The following is a 23,305-nucleotide window of genomic DNA, read 5'->3' as shown; positions in this document are numbered from 1 at the left end:
GGCGGCGCATGGAGCCCCCGCCCCCCGGAGCTGCCAACACCGCCGGTGCGCTACGCACAGGTGAGTCGGGGCCTGGAAGGTGGAGGACAGTGTCCATGACCCCACGTATCCTTCCCGCCCCCGCGCAAGGGATGTGGCTTGGCCCATGGCCTACTGGTGTTCGACTCCCCACCGCCACCATCACAGCTAGTGGACTTGCCTGTGGCATTATGTCCTCCCTTGATCTGACCGTGGCCTAACCCCCCTTCCTGTTTTATAGTGGATCGGTCTGCGCGCTTATATTTCTCCCCACCCCACCTTGCAGTGGACTCGTCCATGGTCTTGCCCCCACCCCCACTTAGAGGGGACTAGTCTCTGGCATTGTCCAACTTCTTGACTATAGGTCCTCAACTTTCAGGGACCCCGTCTGTGGCCTTGTTTGTTCCACCCCTCCTGTTCCTTGTAGTGAGTGAATCAATCCGTGTTGTACCCTCCGCTTTAACAGTAAATAAATCTGTGAATTTGTATTCTTGCCTCCTCCAGTCTTCCAGGGCATCAGTCTATGGCTTTATCATGCACACACCATTTTACCGTGTATCAGTACATGCTTATATTCACATCCCTCTAGTTACCAGCCCATTGCCCTATCTTCCCTTTTTTATAGACTGATGCTCCAGTCCTTGGGCTTTTCTTTTCCTTTTAATAGTGGATCAATTTAGTGCTTTATATCCTCCCCGTTTTCAGTAGTCCAGTCCATGGCCTTGACCCCTCTCCTTTTAGTCAGTCTGTGTGATGGCTTTCTCTCTCTCCACTATTGTGCAGGAGTCAATGTGCTTTTCTGCTCCCCTTGGCCCCAGAAAATCAAGATGAGCCTTTACACTACCACCACAGCTTTGCAATGGATCTATTCATTAGCCTTCCTGCTACCTGCGTCTTTGCATTCACACTTTCCCTCCTGTGAGTTCAGTGCTTTGTAATCCCTCCTCTAGAGGAGGGTCAGCCTATGTACTTTTATTTCTCCCCTTTTTTCCTTGTGGTGGATCAGCCATGGTCTTCCCTGACCTTCTTCCTTCTTCTTAATAGTGGATCAGCTTGTGTGCTTGTTGAATCCAGGTCTTTTTTTACTCTAGAACACACACCCTCATGCACATTGTTAACCATTAAGATGTTCTGCCTCACTGCAATAAATGAATACATGAGTGATAGTGGTAATGCTAATAGGAACTAACATTTATTGGGTACCTACTATGTACCAGTCAGAGTGCTTTATATTAATGAGCTCATTTAATCTTCACTACAACCCTATTAGATAGGTACTGAGGAAACTTCAGCATAGGGAGATTAAATACCTTACTCAAAAGTGACCCAGTAAGCATCAGGTTAGGGTGCCCCTCAGAACACAGGAGAATTTTTAAGGCTCCCCTCTCTCACCTCATCCCATCACATGTGAGGCCCCACTCCTTAAAAACCAAATTAGTTCCATCTTCAAGCTTTTGTTTTTGCTGTTCCTCCTGCCTGTAGAGCTGTCTCCATTGCACAGCTTGTCTCAGCTTCCATTTACCCCCAATCCCAGAAGCTGTGTGACCTTATTGTTTTAACCACTTTCTCTCTGCACCTGTTTCCTCATTTGTAAAATGGGATCCGAACTAGAATCCTCTCCAGTGTAAATAAAGAATACCCGTGAGTTAATAATAAAACAAATAATCTCTCTGGCCCTGACTCCTACACCCCAACTCTGTTCCAGCCACACTGACCTCCTCACTTGTCCTCAAATACACCAGTTGTGATCTAGCCCTCCAGGGCTTTACATTGGCTATTGTTTCTACCCAGAACACTCTACCCCTGAGCTCTGCATGGTTCCTTTCTTGGCTCTGTTCAATTGTCAACCCATCCCTGACCATCTGAACCTGCACGCCTAGCAGGACTTGGGCCCCATCTCTGCTTTATTTGTCCCTTTGCCCTTTATCATTAATGGTCACACTATAGTTTACCAGTTTATTGTGTTGTCTCTCCCCATTAGAATGGGAGTCCCATGAGGACTTACAGTTTTTGTCTGCTTAGTCACTGGTAGATCTCCAGCACCTAAAAATATACCCAGTATAGAGTAGGTGTTTGATAGGAATTTATTGCATGAATGAATGGGAAAAATATAATTTCAGACAAATCAGTGTGGGAGGCAGATGTAGATGAAGAGGGCATATGAGAGTTAGTTAAGAGGCTATCTAGTTAGTTGGAACTGTTCACTCAACAAACACTGAGCACTTACTGAGTACGAGGTACTCTTCTAGGTGCTAGGAATGTGGGAAGGAACAAAGCAGGTGGAAATTCCTGCCCTTGTGGAACAGACGTTTGCTAAAAGTGGAGGCAACTGACTATATAAATAAAACAAGTAGAATTATATGGTATGTTAGACAAGTGCTAAGGAAGAAAAATGAAGTAGGGAAGGTAGGAATAGCATATTAGGGTGGTTGAAATCTTAAGCACAGGGCAGGCCTCACTTAGAAGGCGACTCTTGAATTAAGGCCTGAAGGAGGTCGGGGAGGGAGCCATAATGTCTAGTGGAAGAGTATAGGAAAAAGGAACACCCGGTGCAAAGGCCCTGAGGTGGGATTGTGCCTGGCATGTTCAAGGCAACACGAAGGAGGCCAGTATGGCTGGAGCTGAGTGGAGGGAGGGATAGGAGGTGAGATCTGAGAGGTAATGGGAGCCAAATAGTATAGGTCTCAGTGATACATAAAGTTGAGGAGAGGGGCTTAGAGAGGAAGAAGGATAACACACTAACTAATAGCTAACATTTCTTGAGTGTCTACCATGTGCCGGAGATATTTTTCTAAATCCTTTACATATATTAATATTTAATCCTTACAAAAGCCTTTGAGAATAGATGTATTTTCAGGATGTTTTGCTTTGAGAGTGAAATATCCCCCATTTTACAGATGCAGAAACAGACCCTGAGAGGGTAAGCAACATGCTCAAGGTCACACAGTTAGAACAGGGCAGAGAAGTATGAGGTTGAAGACCCAGAAACAAGAACAGCTTTGCAAGGGCAGATGGATTATTTGGCACATTGGATCACACAGAGGAAGACTTAATTCTGCCTGGGAGATGCTGGAACTTGATACTTAATGGTGTGATAAAGGGTTCATCAGGTGCCAGAAGGGAGAAGGGCACTCCTGGCAGGGAGAACACATTCATATCCTCAGAGGTGGGAACTGGATGAACTCAGGGTAGCCATGATCTAGTATGTCAAAAGCTCGTGCCCACCTCAGAGCCTTTGTACATGTTGTTCCCACTCCCTGAAGTACCCTTCCCACAGATGTCAGCATGGCTTGCTACCTCCCTTCCTTCAGGTCTCTGCTCAAATGTCACTTCCTCAGGGAAGCCCTCCCTGCTCACCATGTGTAAAGGAGCATCCTTGTCACCCTGTAAGATCTTACCCCTCTGTTCCTCTTCATAGAGAGCTAGTGTTGTAAGTTGGCTAGGATCAGTGCCTGGCTCTGCCAGCTTCCAGCTGTGTGACCTTTGGAAAGTTACTTAACTTCTCTGTGCTTCCATTTCCTCATCTGGAAAATGAGAGGGTAATAATAAGTCCCACCCCTTAGTGCTGGTTTGTGGATTAAATAAGTTAAATGATTAAAATGGTATGTAGCACATAGTAAAGGTTATATGACTGGTCTTATTTTTTAAATTAATATTATTATTCACAGAATGTAAGTAGGTGTCTAATAGGCCTCTGAGACTGACTGTCTCCAAAATTGACTTCCTCTTCTTCCCTCAAAGCCTGCTTTCTCACGGTGCTCCCATCTTAGTTGATGCTGTCTCCATCCTTCCAGGTGATCAGGCCACAAACCTAGAATCACTCTTAACTCCTCTTTCACTCTCAATTTATCTGTCAGCAAATCCCATTTACTCCATCTTCAGATTTTATCCATAACACTGCCACTTCTCATCAATTCTGCTGCTACCACCACCATCTCACTGGGACTATTGCAGTAGCCTCTTCAGCCTCTAGTCAGTCCTCATAAGAGCCAGAGTGATTCTGTTAACATCCAAGTCACAGTCTGTCACCCTTCCGTTCACAACCCTCTCATGGCTCCTGTCTCACTCAGATTCAAAGTCAAAGTCTTTACAAGGCCCAAAAAGGGCTCACTCAGTCAGGCCCCTGTTGCCCCTCTTATCTCCTACTACTGTCACCTTGCTCTCTCCAGCCGTGCCAGACTCCTTTCTTTTCCTCCAACCTGCCTGGTGTCCTCCAGCCTCAGGACCTTTCACCTTGGCCGTTTCCTTTGTTTGGATCACTGCTCTCCAGGTTGTCAGAAATCTGATTCCTTCTCCTCTTTTATATCTTTGCTCAAATGTCACCTCCTCAGCGATGACTCTCCCTTGACTACCTTTTCAAAAATTCCTTTTTCCCTGCGTCATTTTTTTCCATAGCTCTATCACCATCTGACATTATTTACTTGTTTATCTTGTTTCTTGTCTCTCTTCTCCAATAAAATGTCCATTTCCCTAGAGCACCTGGCCCACAGCAGACACTCAATAAATGCTTGCTAAATGAGATGAAGAAAGGTAAATACATACTGAATAAGGCAAATTACTAGACCTCTTATTAGGGATCAAGTAGGAAATGTGATACTAAACAATATATAGAACCCTGCTAGCTGTTGAGGCTTGAAGCAAACTGTCAGATTTTACCTTAATTGATAGGTTCTGTTGCCACCAAAAGAAGAATTGCTAAAATTGCTTGTCTTCGCCACCAGGAGTCACACTGAACCCTTTGTGCCTCTGAAACTAGCAGGCCTTTGAAATAAACTCAGTGAGGGTTCCAATGATAGGACTCTCTAATCTGGACACTTCATGACTTTGTGGCTTGTATAATTGCCTAAAATTGTGTTTTCTGAATGACCTTCGAGACAGCTCAGACATAAGGGTATCATACTGTATATTTAATTATAGATTAAAGAATCAAGCTATAAATAATGGAAGTTCTTTGAAACCTGATTTGGAAGGTCTTATTCTTAATCCAACAATCCCAGCAAGTGAACAGTTGATAGATGAAAGCTAATTCTGTAAGCAATAGGAAGCTTGTATTTATTTCTAGTTTGCACTCAGCAAAGAGACCAGTTATTGGGGTGGGGGTGAGGGGGACAGGGAAAGTCTTGTTCTCTTTGGGGCATGCTTAGAAGCAGTGTGAGGGACAGTTTCACCTAATTATTTAAAAGCTTAGACAGCTGGAACCTGACTGCCTGGGTCCAGATCCTGGCTTTTTCCACCTAGAGCCATATGGCCTATAGACGTCATTTAGACATTTTTTGCTTTGGCTTCCTCCTTTGTAAATTAGCGAGCATAAGAGTATCTTACTTCTCAGAATTGTGATGAGGGAGAAATGAGTCAATACCTGTAAAAATAGCAGTAGAGGTCTGCATGCCCTTATCTAAAACCCTTGGGGCCAGCTGTGTTTCAGCATTTCGAATTTTTCAGATTTTATAAAGTTAACAAGGTGTACATACAAGATGTTACATAACACCTTTAGTGGGCTCCGTAATCAGCCACATTCAGATTTCTGCAGCAAAATGTATGAATAGTCACACTCAGTAAGGATTAGGAAAGACCAGAAAAGGCCTTGTTTTGTTTAAGATCAGGTTTTGCTGCCAAAAGGATTACAAAGAAGCCTTTTGTTCTTAGAGTTTTTTGGATTTTGGAATAGTGGGTAAGGAATTATGAACAAATCAGAAACTAATATCTGTTTAGAGTTTAGCATACCCCAGGTATGTTACATTTAATCTGTACAATAACCCTATGAACTAGGTAGTAGTAGTAGTAGTATCCCTATTTTACACATGGGAAAATTGAGGCACAAAGAGGTTAAAGAACATGCCCAGGGATCACACCACTAATAAGTTGCAGAACCAGATTTCCCCTGGCAATCTGGCTGTAGAGCCTGGGTGATTGTCCAGTGGGCTGTATTGCCTGATTGAAACAATGCCTGGCACATATTAAGCACTCAATAAATGGTATATATGGTTGTTATCAAGAAGAAGAACATATAGGGACAGTAACAGGTCTGAGGAGTGCGTGTAGAGGGACAGAAGAGAGCAAGCATTCAGTTTCAGGAAGTCTTCATAAAGCCAAGGCCCCAGGGGCTGGGATTTCAATGATGAGGAAGACCTCTAGGCAGAGGAAGGGAACCCCACATGGAATGAACAGTCTTTGCGAGGGGCTGGCAGAAGGAACCTCCTGAAAACTTGATGTTTGATATGGCAGAAGATACAAATGAAAATGTTCAGGTAAGGGCCATTATACTAGTGTTCTGTTCCTGGTGAAACTAATTATCACAAATTTAGCTGCTTAAAACAACTCAGATTTATCATGTTACAGTTCTGTAAGTCGGAAGTCTAACACGGGTCTTGCTGGGCTAAAATACAGGTGTCAGCAGGGCTACATTACTTTGTGGAGGTTCCAGGGGAAGATCTATTTCCTACTCATTCAGGTCACTGACAGAATTCAGTTCCCTGAGGTTGTAGGATTAAGATACCTGTTTCCTTACTGGCTGCCAGCTGAGAGCCATTCCCAACTTTAAGAGGCCACCACATTCTTGGGCTCAGCCCCCTTCCGTCATCAAAGCCAGTAATGGCAGGTTGAGTCCTTCTCATGCTTTGGATCTCTCTTGCCTCTTCTGTCACTGCGTATTTCTGAGCTGCCTTTCTGCCTCTTTCTCCTGCTTTTATTAAGAGTTCATGTGATTATATTGTGCTCACTTGAATAATCCAGAATAATTTCCCTATCTTTAGGTCTGTAACTTTAAATTCATCTTCAAAGTTCCTTTTGACATGCAGCAATATACTCACAGGTTCCCGAGATTAGAATGTAGACATCTTTGGGGAGATATTACTGCCTACCACAGTCTGCCCTCTAGCCCTCAAAGATTCACATTTGTCCCACATGCAAAATTCATTCACTCTGTTCTAATGTCCCCCAAAATTTCATCCCAATACAGGGGTCATCCAAATCCAGGCTGAGGAGCTTTGAATTTGGTCTGAGGGTGTTTAAGGAATGCTGATGGGGTTTGGAGACAGAGGTAGAGGCAAGATGGCAAGAAAAGAATCTTCCTGCTTACTGCTATCCTGTCCTGTGTCTACAGCTTCTTGGCTCTGAGCCATCTGCCCTCCAGGTACCCCTGGGATGGCGTGAGCGCTTCCCCAGCGATGGACCCCTCTGTGACGCTGTGGCAGTTTCTGCTGCAGCTGCTGAGAGAACAAGGCAACGGCCACATCATCTCCTGGACTTCACGGGATGGTGGTGAGTTTAAGTTGGTGGATGCCGAGGAGGTGGCCCGGTTGTGGGGGCTGCGCAAGAACAAGACCAACATGAATTACGACAAGCTCAGCCGGGCTTTGCGGTACTACTATGATAAGGTAAGGCCATTGAGAACAGGTCTGGGAACTCAAAAATATATGTCAGTTATTTTGTTTTCTTGTCTTAATCGCTATAGCTATAACTGAAACCAGTATTAAACTTTTCCAGTTCTTACTTCATCTTCTGGTACTCTCAGACCAATGTTGTCCTCCCCCCCCCCACACCCCCCCCCCCATTATCTGTTATTTTTCTTACTGCTTTTGCTAAAACTTTCGAAGTCATTCTGTCCCACCACACTGCACAACATTTCATTTTCTTGCCTTATTCCTATAGCCAAAACTTTTGAAAATGCTATTAATAGTGATTCTTCCTCATCTTGTCCTCCGGAACCCGGACCGGTCCTAGACTCCCACGGTAATTTCATAATCTGCTCTTATTCTAGAATAAGAATTCCAGAAGATTCTTATTTCTAGAATCAAAACCTCCATGATAATAATATACTAACCTTTGCTTATCTTATCCTCTGGGACCCTCAACATCATCAGTTATTTTCTGTTATTCCTTTAGATAAAACCTCCAAAACAACATAGATAATGCCAGCTCCACACCCAATCATCTTGAGTTCCCAGAGCAACGCTGGTTCACCCCAATATTTATATCATTTTATTTTATCCCCTTTTTCCTATAGCTAAAATTTTAAATTTTCCTCATCTTATCCTCTTAGACTCCCACACCAGCACTGGATTTCCCCCTCCCTCCCCCCAAAATTTATACCATTTATTTAAATTTCTAATTTCTTTACCTGAAACTTCCAAAACAATATTAATATCCTTTTCATTTCTTTTCTGCAAAACACAAACCCACCCTATGATGTACCTGACTGGCATTAAGATGTCCCTAGAGGATTCTAGTGCCCCTGCAAATCCCTTTTGCCCCCCAGAACAGCCCTGGAGCTATGCTACATACCCTTAATCATTTTTAGCATACATTCCATTTAATATTTTATTCCTTTAGGTAAAACCTCTAAAACAGTATTAATAATGAAACTGCCTTACTGCTCTGAGACCACCAGAACATCCCTGAGATCCTCCAGACCTAACCTGAAATATCCCAAACATGCTCTGTGCCTCACTCAAGCCAGCCTTGAGATTCTCCCCGAAATTTATATCAGTATTTTAATATTCTTGTCTAGTTACTATCAGTTACTTCATTTGCTTAGCTTAAACCTTCACAAGTATATTAAGAATGCAGCTCCTCACCGTAGTGACTTTCCCGTTCCATGTCTGTGTCAATAGTTTTAAATAATCCTCTATATTAGTAATTTATCTCTATATTCTTCTACATTAATTTAGTCTCTTCCAACATTTATATATCAGTTACTTCATTTTTCTGTCTTACTACATTAGACTCTAAAACTGTGTCCTAGCAGCCACCCCCAAGACCTGACCCTGTTAACCCAAGACACCCAGGTTCCTGAAGCCAGGAGAAAAACCTGCTCCTACACCTACTCCCCTAGGTGGACCCCATTGTAGAGAGAAGCCACTGCAGCAGGGGGTGGGTGTCTGAGGTAAGGGTGAGGAAATCAGACAGGTGGAGATGAAAAGTGACAGAGACTTAGAGGAGGAGAGATTGGGGACAGACATGAAGGGGAGACAGAGAAAGGGGAGAAGGGCAGTATACTAAAGGAAGAACTGTGGAATGGAGAATAGAGAAGGAGAAACTGGAGAAGAATACAGAGGGGAATCAGAATGGGGCAGAAAGAGGGAGAAACTGAAGAAGGGAGGAGCACAAAAATTGAGAGATGGATAAGATGTGAAATGGGCTGGGAGGCAGACATGGATGCAGGATGGTGCATATGTAGAAAGACAGAAGAGGGGCACGAGGGAAGAAAGATACTAGGAGACACATCCCTCCACCGCCCCACCTCATCCACATCCTCCTTCTACCCTGGCCCTTTCGTCTAAGGCCCCCTATCCTGTCTCCTCCCTTCCCAGAACATCATCCGCAAAGTGAGTGGCCAGAAGTTCGTCTACAAGTTTGTGTCCTATCCTGAGGTCGCAGGGTGCTCTGCTGAGGACTGCCCACCCCAGCCCGAGGTGTCTATCACTTCCACTATGGCAAATATGGCCCCCACTGCTGTACATGCTGTCCCTGGGGACACTGTCTCTGGGAAGCCAGGCACACCCAAGGGTGCAGGAATGGCAGGCCCAGGTGGCTTGGCGCGAAGCAGCCGGAATGAGTACATGCGCTCGGGCCTCTATTCCACCTTCACCATCCAGTCCCTGCAGCCGCAGCCACAGCCACCCCTGCAGCCACGGCCCATTTCAGTGCTTCCCAACACTGCCCCGGCAGGAGCAGCAGTGCCTCACTCAGGGAGCAAGAGCACCAGTCCTAGCCCCTTGGAGGCCTGCCTGGAGACTGAGGAGGCTGGCCTGCCCCTCCAGGTAAGGGCTGGAATATGGAAATTCAATAACAGGAGGGATGTTCAATTACTAAATGGGGAGAAGTAGGGGAATGGGACATAAATGTCTTATTAAAGGATATGCGGTGGAAGGAGAGACACGAAAGTCCCCTTGGAGAAAGGGTTGGAGAGGTGAACTATGCTAGAACTGAGGAGAGATTGGGATACAATTAATAGTACATCCAACTTGTAGTAGGTGCCCTGAACTTATGCATTTGCTTAATGTATTGGTTCTCTCACTTCACTCACCAGAATCGCCTGGAGGGCTTTTTAACTCACAGGTTGCTGGGGTGCACCCCCAGAGTTTCTGATTACGTGGGTCTAGGAATGTGCCCAAGAATTTGCATTTTTAACCAGCTTCCAGATGAGGCAGATGCTGCAGTCTGTAAAGCAATTTTTTTAGAACCTCTGCTTTCATGACTGAGAGTGCTATCCCCTGGAGTCCTGTCCCACCCCTAAATTGCAGCCTGCCCTCAGATATGAGAAGCTGCCCCAGAATAATCCCTACTTCTTTGACTAATCCCACTCTTGTTGGAGGAGCTGCCCTGATGTGCAGTTAGTACCAAGTCCCACTTTTCAAGAGAAATCATTGGCTCTGCTGCTCCAGCAATCTTTACACACACCCTCCTCTCCCAGGTCATTCTGACCCCGCCAGAGGCCCCGAACCCTAAGTCAGAAGAGCTGAAGGTGGAGCCGGGGTTGGGCCGGCCACTGCCCCCAGAAGTGAAAGTAGAAGGGCCCAAGGAGGAGTTGGACGCGGCAGCCAGAGGGGAGGCAGGGTTTGTGCCGGAAGCCGTTAAGGCCGAGCCGGAAGTCCCTCCTGCGGAGGGCCTGCCGGCCCGGCTGCCCACAGTTGTTATGGAGGGTGCAGTGCCGGTGGGTGGCCTCGGGGCTTCCACAGCTTCCAGCACGGAGATCGCCCAGCCTCAGAAGGGCCGGAAGCCCCGGGACCTGGAGCTTCCACTCAGCCCTAGCCTGCTGAGTGGGCCAGGGCCCGAACGGACTCCAGGATCAGGAACTGGCTCCAGTATGCAGGCACCGGGGCCAGCGTTAACGCCATCCCTGCTACCTACGCACACATTGGTGAGTGCCTGTGGAGGGGCGGGGCTGGCTCCCAGGAGGAATGAGATTGGCGTAGGGATGGGACCGAGGTTATCTGAGTGACTGGGATGGTGCATCCTTCACGTGCAATTGGCTCCGGTGGGCTAGAGGTGTGGGACTTGATTAATGAATGGCGAGAGAGGCTCGGAGGCCGAGGGATCAGTGGTCATAATGAAAGGCAAGTCTGGTGAGTTTTGTGGATAGAGACTGAACTACTGAGAGGCCCTGTGTGAGAACTGTTTCTGGGTTGGCACATGGCATGAGTAACCTGAGCAAGGCTTTTTGGTCTGGCATTGGTTTAGCGGGTTTCCTGTGAGTTATAGGGGTGGAATGCAAGAGTTAGAGGTTGACCCTGAGCTATTGGTTTTATAACTTGTGAAGTTTGTGGGTGGGGTCTTGTAGGTGATCTTGCGCAATGAGGCTGGGGTGTCTTCACAGGAGTTGGGAGAGGTTGTCCATGTAAAGTTGGGGAGATGTCACCGGCATGGCCTTAGTAGTTATGGTCTAGGCCTATGTACTTTCAGGGAGTGACCTGGGAAATCTGGTGGGACTGGAACCAAGTTTCTTCTGTTTTCCCACACCTGCCCTCTGCTCACTTGAGCTCTGACCATCCCTTCCTCACAGACTCCGGTGCTGCTGACGCCCAGCTCGCTGCCCCCCAGCATTCACTTTTGGAGCACCCTGAGTCCCATTGCACCCCGTAGCCCTGCCAAGCTCTCCTTCCAGGTAGGATCTCCTCCCCCCATCTTGGAGAGGGTGAGAGACACTAGCATGACCCCCATTCATAACCTCTCCCTATTTCTGTTCTCAGTTTCCATCCAGTGGCAGCGCCCAGGTGCACATCCCTTCCATCAGCGTGGATGGCCTCTCAACCCCCGTGGTGCTCTCCCCAGGGCCCCAGAAGCCATGACTACCACTACCACCCCATTCTGGGGTCATTCACGCCCTGAACTTCTCTCCAGCCAGCTGTCTCAAGGAGAAACATAGTTTAACTGACAGACACGTGCTCTTGTCATCGTTGGGTGGGGATTCTTAGGAAGAAGGATCTCAATTACTCTTCCGCAGAAAACATACTTCCCTTTTCTTGGTCAATCCCCCAGTGGCCGCCCTTACACGTCTCCTACCACAGTGCTGGGGATGGTTTATTTATTTATTTTTTGAAGGCCACTGGGAGGAGCCTGGCCCAACCCTGGGTGGTAAGGATATCTTCCCCAGCTCCACATTTTTCCCCCAAGATGAGACAATCAGGGTCTGGCTTGAGAAGGACCTTTATTTATTTCTCAGTCTGTCTTTGGGGAGCTGAGGGAGCCCTGTCTCCATTTTAGGGTGTGGGTAGAAGAGCTAGTTTGTCGTGGTTTCTTATTCCTGGCTATCCCCAAGGGTCCAGGAAGAATTTGTGCTGTTTAACAGTTGGAAGTCTTGGCCAAGGCAGTCTCACACCCTTGGGATAGAAATTCCCACCCACCCCAGCCTTTCAGACAGCCTGTCCTTTGTCAGCTATCTTTTTGGCCAGGGATGAATGCCCCTTTTGTTCTACTCCCCTTGAGAAGCCATGCCTGTATCTGCCAAACTCCTTGGAGTCCTGCCTCTTACCTCCCATTGGAGCATTTTTGGGAGAAGTGGTCCCCGTCTGGGGGGCCCCTCTGGCCAGAACTCCAGGTCTCCCTGTCCCCCACCCCCTGCCATTTTGATAGTATAATCTATTTTTAAACAGGGCTTTTCAACAGGGGAGAGGGGGACATCTCTTCCTATATCTGAGGTGGGGTGGGTGGGAAGGAAGGGGTTTGGGGGGGTGGGAATCTTCCTGCTGCCCCCAAGTGTTTATTTTTGATACCAAATGTGTATTTTCAGCTCCCTCCCTCCCAGCCCCCCAATTTCCTGCGGGCGGGTACAAAGGACCTTTAAGAGTCCCTGGAGTTGGGAGGGAGGAATGGGGGACATAAAGCCTGTCCTATCTGAAGTCCAGGCTGGAGAGGGTGGGTTCAAAAGACTCCTGGGCTCACCTCCTCTCAGCACCAGCCCAGCCCAGGCCTGAGGACCTGGGGGTTGGTGATTTAGGGGACAGTACAATACCTGTCTCCACTGTTTGTTTTATTTCCCCCCAAAATGGATCTTTTTTTCTAAGAGTCCCAGAGAATGGGGAATTGTTCCTGTAAATATATATTTTTAAAGGTGATGCTGGAGGCTGCTAGCATTTTTTTTTCCTGAAGCTGTGAGGGCCAGTTGTATGTGACAGGCATGACTGTGTGTGAAAGGTGGTGAGGGTATAAGATTGATTATGAGAGAGCATGATGGTGTGTATCAAAAACAGTAGTAGAGACTACAGATTGGTAACCAAGTATGAAGAAGAAACTGGAAACCAAGTATGAAGAAGAAACTGGAAAGCTGTGGTTGTGTGTGTGTATGTGTGTAAAATCATGTGTGAGAGAGTGGAAGTTTTAACCACAAATTTGACATTGCGTCTGTAAGAAATCGTGGCTCTGCATCAGGACATCGCTGTAAGAATGAATGAGTAATTAAGGTACTATACAATAAACTGGTGGTGTGTGTGAAGTAATGTTTATGAGAAGGTAGTGGGGACCACAAACCAGTCACTGTTTGACAGGCTATTGTGAGCAGGATAGACTGATCAACAAAGTGTGATAGAGCTTGTCAGGGACTGTGTGGGTGAGAAACTTCACTGTATATAAGCAGGTGACTCAGTGTTGAGAGATAAATTGTGTGTGAAACTGTTTATGCAAGGCTGTCATATCAACTAAAGTCATGAGAGCATGTGCAAGAAGTCAATTGACAGCAAATGGCTGTGAGGCCAATGAGTGCCTGAGACACAAGATACAAGAATGCATAATTGTGTGTATGAAAACTGTCCATGTGAGACTAGCAAAGACAGAAACCGAGAAAAAATTGGCTGTGCTGGGAGAGTATGAGGCTGTAACTTGTGTGTGTGTGTACCTGAGACTAGTGGCGAATTGATTTACAGGTACTACTCCAGTCTAGCCCCACAGGTTCAGGTACTGAAACTGATGGTGAAACTGAGAGACTAAAACTGTGTAAGAGACCACATACCTGAGTAAAAGACAATAAGTAACAGTAATGAAGTCAGGGCTGTGTAAAAAACTTGACAACTGAGCAGTATGTAAGAGTGTGGGTCTGCAAAACATTTCATAAGAGACTAAATCAGACTACATGTTTGTGAAAAACTTAGAATATGAGACTGAGACCATGTGATGTGTGTGAGAAACTGGAGAAGCTGTAATTGTATTTGAGTGCACATGGTAAGCTGACTGTATGAAGAAAATGATGGTGTAAGCAGTTAAGACAGGCCATGAGAGATTGGGTGTATAAGACTGACTGAGAGCCTAGTAGCAATTGTGATTTTCTCAGAAACAGGGAGAGTGATGATCACACTGAACAGGTGACTAAGCCTGTCTGAGAAACTGGGTATGTGTAAAACTCTTTGCAAGAGACTATTAAAGGCTGTAAATCAAGGACTGGTTGGAAGCTGCTTAAGAAATGTAGGACTAGATGACTAAGACAATGTATGAGATACTGTGTGATTGTGTATGCATATGAAACAGCTGTAATCAGACTGCAGGTATGTGAAATGAGGGCTTGAGTGTGAAAAGGTAGGAGAAAAGGTGATTTTATGTGTGTACAAGAAACTTCATGAGAAGTTAGTGTAGTTGTAAATCAGCGACTGTGAGAATGATGGCCTGAGTGGTTGAAACATCAGAAAGTCTGACTGACTGACTGACTGACCGACCGACCGACCGACCGACCGACTGACTGTGTTTGCATGTGAAAAACTGGCGAGAGTAAATATTGGTAATATTGGCCAAATGAGACAGGCTATAAAGACATGATCCTGTGTGTGAATTGTTAGGAGACAGTCATAAAACTGGGAATCTATGACAGAAAATGGCTCTTTGAGTGACAGAGAATGTCAGAGGCTATGTGATCGAGTATGTATGTGAGCCTGTTTGTAAGAGACTGCAGTAAAGGCTGTAAATCCAGAACTGTAACTATGTTTTTAAAATATAGAATGATCCAAACTGAATGAAACTGCATGAGATGCCACAAATCAAATGTGCCAGGCCTACGAGAAAGCCCTCTTCTGTTTGTCTTCTTTCTTTGCAGGTCCCTCCTCAGCCCCTATGCTCCATTTCCCCTCAGTTCTCCAAAACTGGAAATGCCGGACTTCCCTGGGGCTTTGCATGGGTTACCTTCCCTCTTCTCATGATCTCTGGTCAAGTCCAGGCACTTGAGACACTATTGATCCTTGCCCCATGACACCCACATTCTTAACTCCAACCCAGACTCTTCCTCTTGGCACCTCACAGAATCTCTAAAGTTTTGTTTATTTCACTTATTTCTGCATTCAACAGATGTTTATTAATCCTTGGAGACACAGCGGTCAACAAACCAGACAAAAATCCCTGCCTTTGTGGAGCTGGTATTTGAGTGAGGGCAATGGACAAGAAACAGATACATCATACAAGGATTAATGAGACAAGACTCTCTCTCTGTTTAAATAAGAAATCTGCAGAATCATTTTATTGCCCAAATGTGGAAGAGATGAAAGCACTGACAGTCCTCTTTCACGGGAACTCCTATTGAGTATACAGTTTAGGAACAAAGAAAATATTGGTTATAACATTATTACCAGGGCAACGGGTGATTAGATAAAGCAGCCAACCAGAAGTACAGGTTTCTTGAGTTAGTTTTCACAGGATAACATAGCACCGATGTCTGAAGTCTTAGAATGCTAACAAGACCTCTTTGTTTAAAGCACACTTTCCGAAACAGGCTTATATTATCAGGAAACAGTATATCTGAATGTCAACACACTTTATCTCCCATAAAACAAGATTAATATTCTTGAGAAAGTTCTGTTTTACCATTACAGCTGACCAAATCAAATTCTTTTACTTTGTTTTAATTTGCAGAATGGTATTTCTCCCTCTGTGAATGCAGGGAAATAACACTGCCTTCCTACCTTTCTTAGACTCCTTATTGTTATTTTTAAAGATTTCTTGTTTTTAAAGCAGCTCTGGAGTTTCACTCAATAGGGCTTGTAAAAAAAAATAGCAGGTTTGTGGAACTCAGTTTTACCTGTATGGAAAGTGGGTCGAAGGGGAATTAATTATTAACAGTAAAATAAGGAGTATATAGAATAGTTTTTTCTAGATGAGACCTACAAAGGAAGAGTGGGGTCAGGGACTAGAATGATGCTTCTTGGAGTGTGGTCCCCAGACCAGCAGCATCATTTTCACCTGGGAGCCTGTTAGAAATGCACCTTCCAAACCTACAGAATCAGAAATCAGAAACAGGGGTGTGGCCCAGCAATATGTGATTTAACCAACTTTCCAGATGATTCTGATGCACACTAAGGTTTGAGAGCCACTGTGTTAGAGATTGACAGGGGTGCCATACAAAACGGGTAGCTGTGGAAGGCTTCTGTGATACAGGTGACATTTATTATTTGTCTCCTCTTTTAGACCATAAGGCTCTTGAGGGCCAGGATTTGGGGCTGTCTTGTTCTTTGCTCTATCCAATGCCGAGAACAGCATCCAATAGGTGCTCAATAAATGTTGAATATGCATTTAACAGAGCATCTACTATATGACAGGCACTGTGCTAAGAACTTTAAAAAATCTTAACTCCCAATCTTCGCAACACACCCTACTGATGTAGGCTCAGGGATGTCACCTACCCAAATTACTCTGATGATGATGACCAGGCCCATTCCCTCCTAACCACCCCCTCCCCAGGCCCTGAATATGTCCCCAGCTGGCCCCTAGGACTGGATATCCCCAATTCACTCCTGAATCCTCCCCACTCTCTTGTCACTTCCCCTTCTCACTTCCCTTGTGCTGACCTCCCTTCCTCATGCTGACCACAGGGGACCTCCCTTTCAGGAAAGAGGAAGGTGTGTTAAGTCAGGATGGAAGATGAAGCAATTACCTTAATGCTCACTCCACTCCATAAGGAGAGACACACTGAGTATGCCACACTTGTTTCACCCTTGTTCAACATGCCCATGAGGTTGACCCTGTCATGGTAGAGAGTATGCGTTTTGCAGATGAAGAAACTGAGCCTCAGGTTCAAGTCACTTTTCTAAGATCACACAGCTAGGAAGTTCGTCTTGCTCCAAACTCCTATGCTCCATTTTCCCTCAGTAAGAATGTGTACAAAGCATTGATTGAGTGTTGAAGGGTTGCTGGGCGGGGCGTGGGGTGCTGGGAATATAATGATAAAATGGTACTAAGAGTGAGATAGGAAGTAAGGAGGGGAGAGTAGAGGAGGTGGCTCAGAGGCAGAGGTGACAAGGGAGAGGTGGGAGCTGAAGAGACCTGACAAATGCCCTCCCCTCCTCCCTGCTGCCCTTTGCCCTCCCAGTTCCTCCTGCCCTTGGTTCCTCTTTCTCACTGACTCCCAGAGCAGTTCAGCTCATAAAGCCAGGCCTCCTCTCAGGCGGTGCTGCAGGGGTGCAGTGCTCAACATGCCCGCTCTAACACAGGCTTCTTGGTTGCTGCTGCTGCCACTACAACTGCTGCTCACCCTGCCAGCCACAGGTGAGTAGGTGAGGCCCAGCTGGCCCCCAGGGGTGCCTGGCCCCACCACAACCCTGACTGTGCCCCACTTCCCTACCCTGTTACAGGCTCAGACCCCGTACTCTGCTTTACCCAGTATGAGGAATCCTTGGGCAAGTGCAAAAGCCTTCTGGGGGAAGGTGTCCGTGTGGAAGACTGCTGTCTCAACACTGCCTATGCCTTTCAGGAGCCTGGTAGCAAGCTTTGTCAGGCATGCAGGTTAGGGGGAGCCTTGGGTTAGGGGGAGGCAGAAAAGATTGTGGGGCAACCCAGAACTGGACTCTTTCCTTCTCTGGGATTCCCAAGGGTGGCTCCAAGGCCCTGATCATGACCATAGCTCAGGGTTTTTCAGCCTCAGCACTATTGACATTTGGAGCCAGAAAATTATTACTGTGGGGGCTTATTTGTGCATTGCAGGGTGTTTTTTTTAGCATTCCCGGCCTCCCACTAGATGCTAGTAGCAACTCCTTGCACCAGTTGCGGCAAACAGAATGTCTCCAGATATTGCCAAATGTCCCCTGGGGTACAGAATCATCCCTGGTTGAGAACCACTGCCATAGCTTACATATATTGAGCACTGTGGGAAGCATTGTGGGTGGGGTGCAGCTCAGGTATTTCTGAAGGTGGCTCACATCCCCTAATTGTGATGACAGGTCATATTGAGTGCTTACTGTATACAGACACACTGTGGAAGTAGGAGAGTTTGGGGAATTCCGGGCCCCTAATTACGATGACACTTCATATCCATTGAGCACTTCAGCATACCGGGTGCATGGCAGAGGTTGGGGGCAGCTGGAGAATTTATGAAGGTAGCTCTAGTCTCCTAATCATGATGCCAGCTTACATGAATTGAGCATTTACTGTATGCCAAACATATTTTCTAATTGCTTACTGTATATCCCAGATACACCATGGGGATAGGGAACTTGGAGATTTTTTGAAGGCAGCTCTGGGCCCCTAGTCATGTCAACAGTTCACATCTATTTAGCATGATGCTGTATGGGGGGTGGGGATAGATCTGGGGTATTTCTGATGGGGTCTCTGAGCTCATTGGGATGATGGCTCCTATTTATTAAGCACTTCCTATTTGCATGGCAGTGGCCCAACAACAGTTCTGGGCCCCTAGTCCTTACATTTGCTTACTGCATGGCTGCATTGTCCTTGGGGGACTTCAAAGGATAGCTCCAGGTCCCTGATCATGGAAGTAAATGATATTTATTAAGTATTTACTGTGTGTCCACCTCTTCCCATTTAGTCCCCTAACACCCCTAAGGGGTAGGTACTCTCTTCAATCCATTCCACACATATTTATCCCACACCTCAGCCTGTAACTGCTCGTGCTTTGCAGTCCCGTACACCATCCTTGCCAGCTCATGCAAGGACTGGACATGTGTTCCTCTCTACAGGTCCCCACAATGGTCACCGTGGTCCAAGTGGACCCCCTGCTCAGTGACCTGCACTGAGGGCTCCCAGCTGCGGCACCGACGCTGTGTAGGCTGGGGTGGGCAGTGCTCAGAGAAGGTGGAGACTGGGACCCTCGAGTGGCAGCTGCAGGCCTGTGAGGACCGGCCGTGCTGTCCTGGTGAGGAGGATCGCCAAGGCGGAAGTGCATTGCCTGCTATCTGGCACTGGGAACAATAGGGACAGAGGCCTCAGGGTGGGACTGTGCCTGATATTTATGAGGCTCTAAGGAAGAGGCAAGTGTGGCTGGAGGATAGTGGTGAGAGGTGAGGTCAGAGGGGTCCTGATCCTTGTGGACCACAGTGAGGATGTTGGCTTTTTTTCTGAGCGATATGGGGTGTGGGTGGAGGAGAAAAGTGATCTGACTTGGGTTGTGACATCCTCACTGTCAGGAGAAGAACAAACTATGTGGTAAGGAGTGAAGCAGAGGGACCAGTGTGAAGGTTACTGCAATAGTCCAGATGAGCAATGATAGTAGACCAAGTATGACAGAGGATGTAGGGACAGGAGTAGTTGATGTGCGGTACATGAAGAAGTGAGGACCCCTGAATAACACTCTCACCTCCATCCTCTCCCCCTCATTTCTCTTCCACAGAGATAGGCGGCTGGTCCAACTGGGGGCCCTGGACACCTTGCTCTGTCACCTGCTCCGCAGGGACCCGGACCCGTCGTCGAACATGTGATCACCCTACCCCCAAGTGTGGAGGCCGCTGCCCAGGAGAGGCACAGGAGTCAGAGGCCTGCTATACAATGCAGGTCTGCCCCAGTGAGTGAGGGCAACCACAGGGCACTGACGCAGGCACCCAGGGTGGATCTGGAGGGTTGCAACAGGGAACTGCCAGGGTGGAAGGACTTCACACATGACTACACTTGGTTTCCCTTCATCCCATCCCATCATAGTACACGGGGCCTGGGCTGCTTGGGGTCCCTGGGGCCCTTGCTCAGGCTCCTGCCATGGTGGACCCAGTGCGCCTGTGGAGAGACGAAGCCGCACGTGTTCTGCACCTGAGCCCTCCACGAATCCTCCTGGGAAGCCGTGCCCAGGGCCAGCCTATGAGCAGCGGGGCTGCAGTGGCCTGCCACCCTGCCCAGGTACACAGGGATGAGGCCTCTGACACTCTGCTTTTGATTCGGGCACAGATGCTCTATCATTTCTAAGGATAGAAATCTTAGGCCATGTGACCATGGAGCTCTTCCTTTGGGGTCAGTCTGCCTTGAGGGTCTAGGGGCTGGAGGCGGGGGAGACTGAGATGGCTTTTCTCCTCACTCCTATCCCCTCAACAGTGGCTGGGGGCTGGGGGCCCTGGGGCCCTGTGAGCCCCTGTCCTGTGACCTGTGGCCTTGGCCAGAACATGGAACGACGGACATGTGATCACCCTGTGCCCCAGCACGGGGGACCCGTCTGTGCCGGCGGAGCCACCCGGATCCACATCTGCAACACAGCTGTGCCCTGCCCTGGTCAGCACCTCAAGATGTACCATTTCCATGCCCCAGCCCCTCACCCATCTCTGTTGCCTAGTGCCTACTGCTTAATGCCTTGTTCTTGCCTCAAATTCCTCATTCCTGGCCCTGATGCCTTGATTCCACTTCTGATCCCTCATTCCCACATCTGATCACCCCCACTCCCTTCCTCAGCCCTTATTCCTTCTTCCAAATGCCCTTGTTGGCTCCCTTCGTTGGTGTGAGCCCTGCTCCCCATCTCTGCAGTGAATGGAGAATGGGGGCCATGGGAGGAATGGAGCACCTGTGCTCGCCCAAAGATGAAAAACATCAGCTGTGAGGAGATCCCAGGCCAGCAGATCCGCTCGAGGAGTTGCAAGGGACGCAAGTTTGATGGACAGCGATGTGCTGGACAACAACAGGATATCCGGCACTGCTACAACATCCAGAAGTGTCTCTGTGAGTGCCCCCCAGACTATTCTGTGAGGGCAGGCAACCCATGTAGGAACAGGGGTTTTCTGACTCTGCCATGGACTCCATGTCCCTACAGCCTCCCTCTTACCGCCCCCCTGAGACCACTAATTCTGGCTCAGTAACCCTCTCCTCTCATTGCAGGGAAAGGCTCATGGTCAGAGTGGAGTACCTGGGGGCTGTGCATGCCCCCATGTGGACCCAACCCCATCCGTACCCGCCAGCGCCTCTGCACAGCTCCACTCCCCAAGTTCTTGTAAGTGAGGAGGCAGAGAGTGCCTAGGAAGGGGTCATGATATTGCTGTCAGCAGTCAGGGTGGGAGAGTCAGCTACTCCAACCAGGGCTTCCATCATTGGGCCTAAGGTGCCTGCTTTGCCAAGTGCCATTTCCCAATGGCAGGAATGGGGGAAACTAAAGAAGAAGCTGAGAAAGAAGATTCTGAGGGGAGAGTTAGTAGCCTCTGTGCCCTACAGTCACTCAGTCAGTTACTCTGCCATTCTCCCATTCACTCAGTCCTTCATGTGTCCATTTGCTCTGCTCTCTCAGTTACCAATGTTTTGATTTGTTTGTTCAGTCACTCAGTCAGTCACCCATGCCTCCATGGGTGACTGGATGTCTCACTCAATGTCTCACTGCCCCCAGGCACTCTAAGGCCTTTTCAGTAACAGTTGCAACCTGGATCTCCCAAGTGATCCAGGTTGGCAGGGCCCTGACAGAAGGCATATGAGGAATGGTTGGTATGTAGAAAAGGGACTGTCACCTCAACCTGAGTCTAGGAAGCTAATCGGGCCTCTCCTGGCAGGAATGGATAAAGACTGTGAGCAGAGTCCTGAGCACAAGTGATCAGCCATCTGAAGTATTTCCTGGTGGCCAAGGTGGCCCAGGTGTTGGAGAGGGTTAAAACACTCACTATCCCTTCCTTATTTCCACACACATCAAGCTACTAGATTAAGGGGCCTGTTCCCATCTTGTAGAAAGCCTGCCATCTGGAAAGTGGTCTCTACCTGTGGAGTTTAGAGTGGGTCCTGAAGATGAGTTAGGGGTGTTGAGTGGAGACATGAAGGACTTGACAAAGTGAGGTAATAACAGGAGAAAGGGCTTATTGAGAAAATCGGGAAGGGAGTGAATGGAGGGCTTGCCCAGTGGGAGAAATAACCCAGGAAAAGACCATTTTGAGCATGGGACTGAGTGTGGTTAAAGTGGAAGAGAAAGATAGAAATTGCCGTGGGGCAGAGATTTGGCCCCAACAACAAGGCCTTGAATGCCAGGACAAAACTTTTTTTTTTTTCACAGTGGGCAGTGGGGAAAGATCTAAGAGAAGGCAGCTCATGTCAATTAGTGAGCACTTTACCTGAATTAACTAATTTATCCTCACTCAGCCCCATGAGGTGGATATTATTATTTCTATTATTCCCATTTTAAATATAAAGAAAGTGCCCAATACCTCACAGCTGAAAATAGTGTTGGACACACAGTAGACACTCAATGAGAATGTCGAATGCATTCTTGCCTTACCTGAGTTTCTCTCCTCCATTCCATCCCCCCCCCCCACTGCCTCAGGCCTACTCTCTCCGTGGTCGAAGGTCAGGGTGAGAAGAAAGTGACCTTCTGGGGGAAACCATCCTCGGTATGCGAGACGCTGCAGGGGCAAAAGTTAGTGGTGGAGGAGAAACGGCCATGTCTACACGTACCTGACTGCAAAGACCCTGAGGATGAGGAGCTCTAACATCTTTCTTCCACTGTGACCCTCTGACCTCCCAGACCTCAATAAACCAGCCTCTTCCCTAAGAGTGGGGCCATAGCATCTTCTAGGCCAAAGGGCACAGCACGGGCAAAGTAGCAGTAGCTCGTTGTGGAAAACACTATTTTCCACCGTGGCCACAGTTTGGCAGGAGTGAAATCAAGTATCCGTCCCTTCGCCGCTGCTGGAGCCCCAGTGTCTGCCCCCCACCCCCACCCCACCTCACCCCGCAATGCCTGGGGCCACTCTGCATTATGGGTTTCCTGTTTGGCTACTCACCCGGGCATACACTTTCTGATTGGCTGGTGTGCTTATCCGTCTCCCCTCCTCCTAAAGATCTGTAGGTTCCCACCCGCCAGAGCCTGTCCACCAGCAGATTCCACGTCAATCCCGAGGTGAATGGCAGCAGAGGCGAGGCTAGGATGGGCGCCCCACTGCGCGAGCTCCTGCACCCACCCACTCCTAACAACCCAGCACCAGTGCTTCAATTAGTAGGGACAAATAGCTCCGGGAGGGAGGGCCAAAGAAGTGCCTATGAGGTGATCTAAACTGGAGCAGAGGCAAAGAGAAACTAGAGTCAGCATCTGCTAGAAAGAGCCCAGACACAGATTCCTGTCAGCATTTGTTCATTCATTCAAAACTTATTAGCGTCTGCTGTATACTAGAACTAAGTCTGGGCTGGAGGAGGGCTGATAGAAGGA

At 47.7% G+C, this 23,305-nt stretch overlaps 2 protein-coding genes across 3 annotated transcripts; both read left to right on the top strand.

Moving 5' to 3' along the window:
• Nucleotides 1-6: 6 nt before the first annotated feature.
• Nucleotides 7-13,073, top strand: ELK1 (ELK1, ETS transcription factor). Of its 2 annotated transcripts, XM_006906913.3 has the most exons (6): nt 7-60; nt 7,121-7,394; nt 9,330-9,779; nt 10,433-10,879; nt 11,522-11,623; nt 11,709-13,073. In XM_006906913.3, the coding sequence occupies exons 2-6, from the start codon at nt 7,185-7,187 to the stop codon at nt 11,805-11,807; spliced, it is 1,308 nt and encodes a 435-aa protein (XP_006906975.1). In that variant the 5' UTR covers nt 7-60; nt 7,121-7,184; the 3' UTR covers nt 11,808-13,073. The 2 variants fall into 2 exon arrangements, with proteins under 2 accessions (XP_006906975.1, XP_015441056.1); XM_015585570.2 differs by lacking the exon at nt 7-60 and having other exon boundaries at nt 7,190-7,278.
• Nucleotides 13,074-13,271: 198 nt separating this feature from the next.
• Nucleotides 13,272-22,653, top strand: CFP (complement factor properdin). Its single transcript, XM_006906912.3, has 9 exons — nt 13,272-17,472; nt 17,559-17,709; nt 18,897-19,072; nt 19,547-19,717; nt 19,852-20,043; nt 20,236-20,409; nt 20,659-20,850; nt 21,007-21,118; nt 22,424-22,653. The coding sequence occupies exons 1-9, from the start codon at nt 17,400-17,402 to the stop codon at nt 22,587-22,589; spliced, it is 1,407 nt and encodes a 468-aa protein (XP_006906974.1). The 5' UTR covers nt 13,272-17,399; the 3' UTR covers nt 22,590-22,653.
• Nucleotides 22,654-23,305: the final 652 nt, after the last annotated feature.

Source organism: Pteropus alecto, unplaced genomic scaffold (genome assembly GCF_000325575.1).
Source record: "Pteropus alecto unplaced genomic scaffold, ASM32557v1 scaffold392, whole genome shotgun sequence".
Classification (NCBI taxonomy): Eukaryota; Metazoa; Chordata; class Mammalia; order Chiroptera; family Pteropodidae; genus Pteropus; species Pteropus alecto.
This window is presented reverse-complemented; position numbering and strand designations above follow the sequence as displayed.

Bases quoted from the DNA above. Each gene is read 5' to 3' on its own strand.
- CFP (XM_006906912.3), top strand. From the start codon at position 17,400: ATGCCCGCTCTAACACAGGCTTCTTGGTTGCTGCTGCTGCCACTACAA. The intron at 17,473-17,558 runs GTGAGTAGGTGA...ACCCTGTTACAG, and splicing joins GCTCACCCTGCCAGCCACAG to GCTCAGACCCCGTACTCTGC. The intron at 20,044-20,235 runs GTACACAGGGAT...TCCCCTCAACAG, and splicing joins TGGCCTGCCACCCTGCCCAG to TGGCTGGGGGCTGGGGGCCC.
- ELK1 (XM_006906913.3), top strand. From the start codon at position 7,185: ATGGACCCCTCTGTGACGCTGTGGCAGTTTCTGCTGCAGCTGCTGAGA. The intron at 7,395-9,329 runs GTAAGGCCATTG...CTCCCTTCCCAG, and splicing joins TGCGGTACTACTATGATAAG to AACATCATCCGCAAAGTGAG. The intron at 9,780-10,432 runs GTAAGGGCTGGA...CTCCTCTCCCAG, and splicing joins AGGCTGGCCTGCCCCTCCAG to GTCATTCTGACCCCGCCAGA.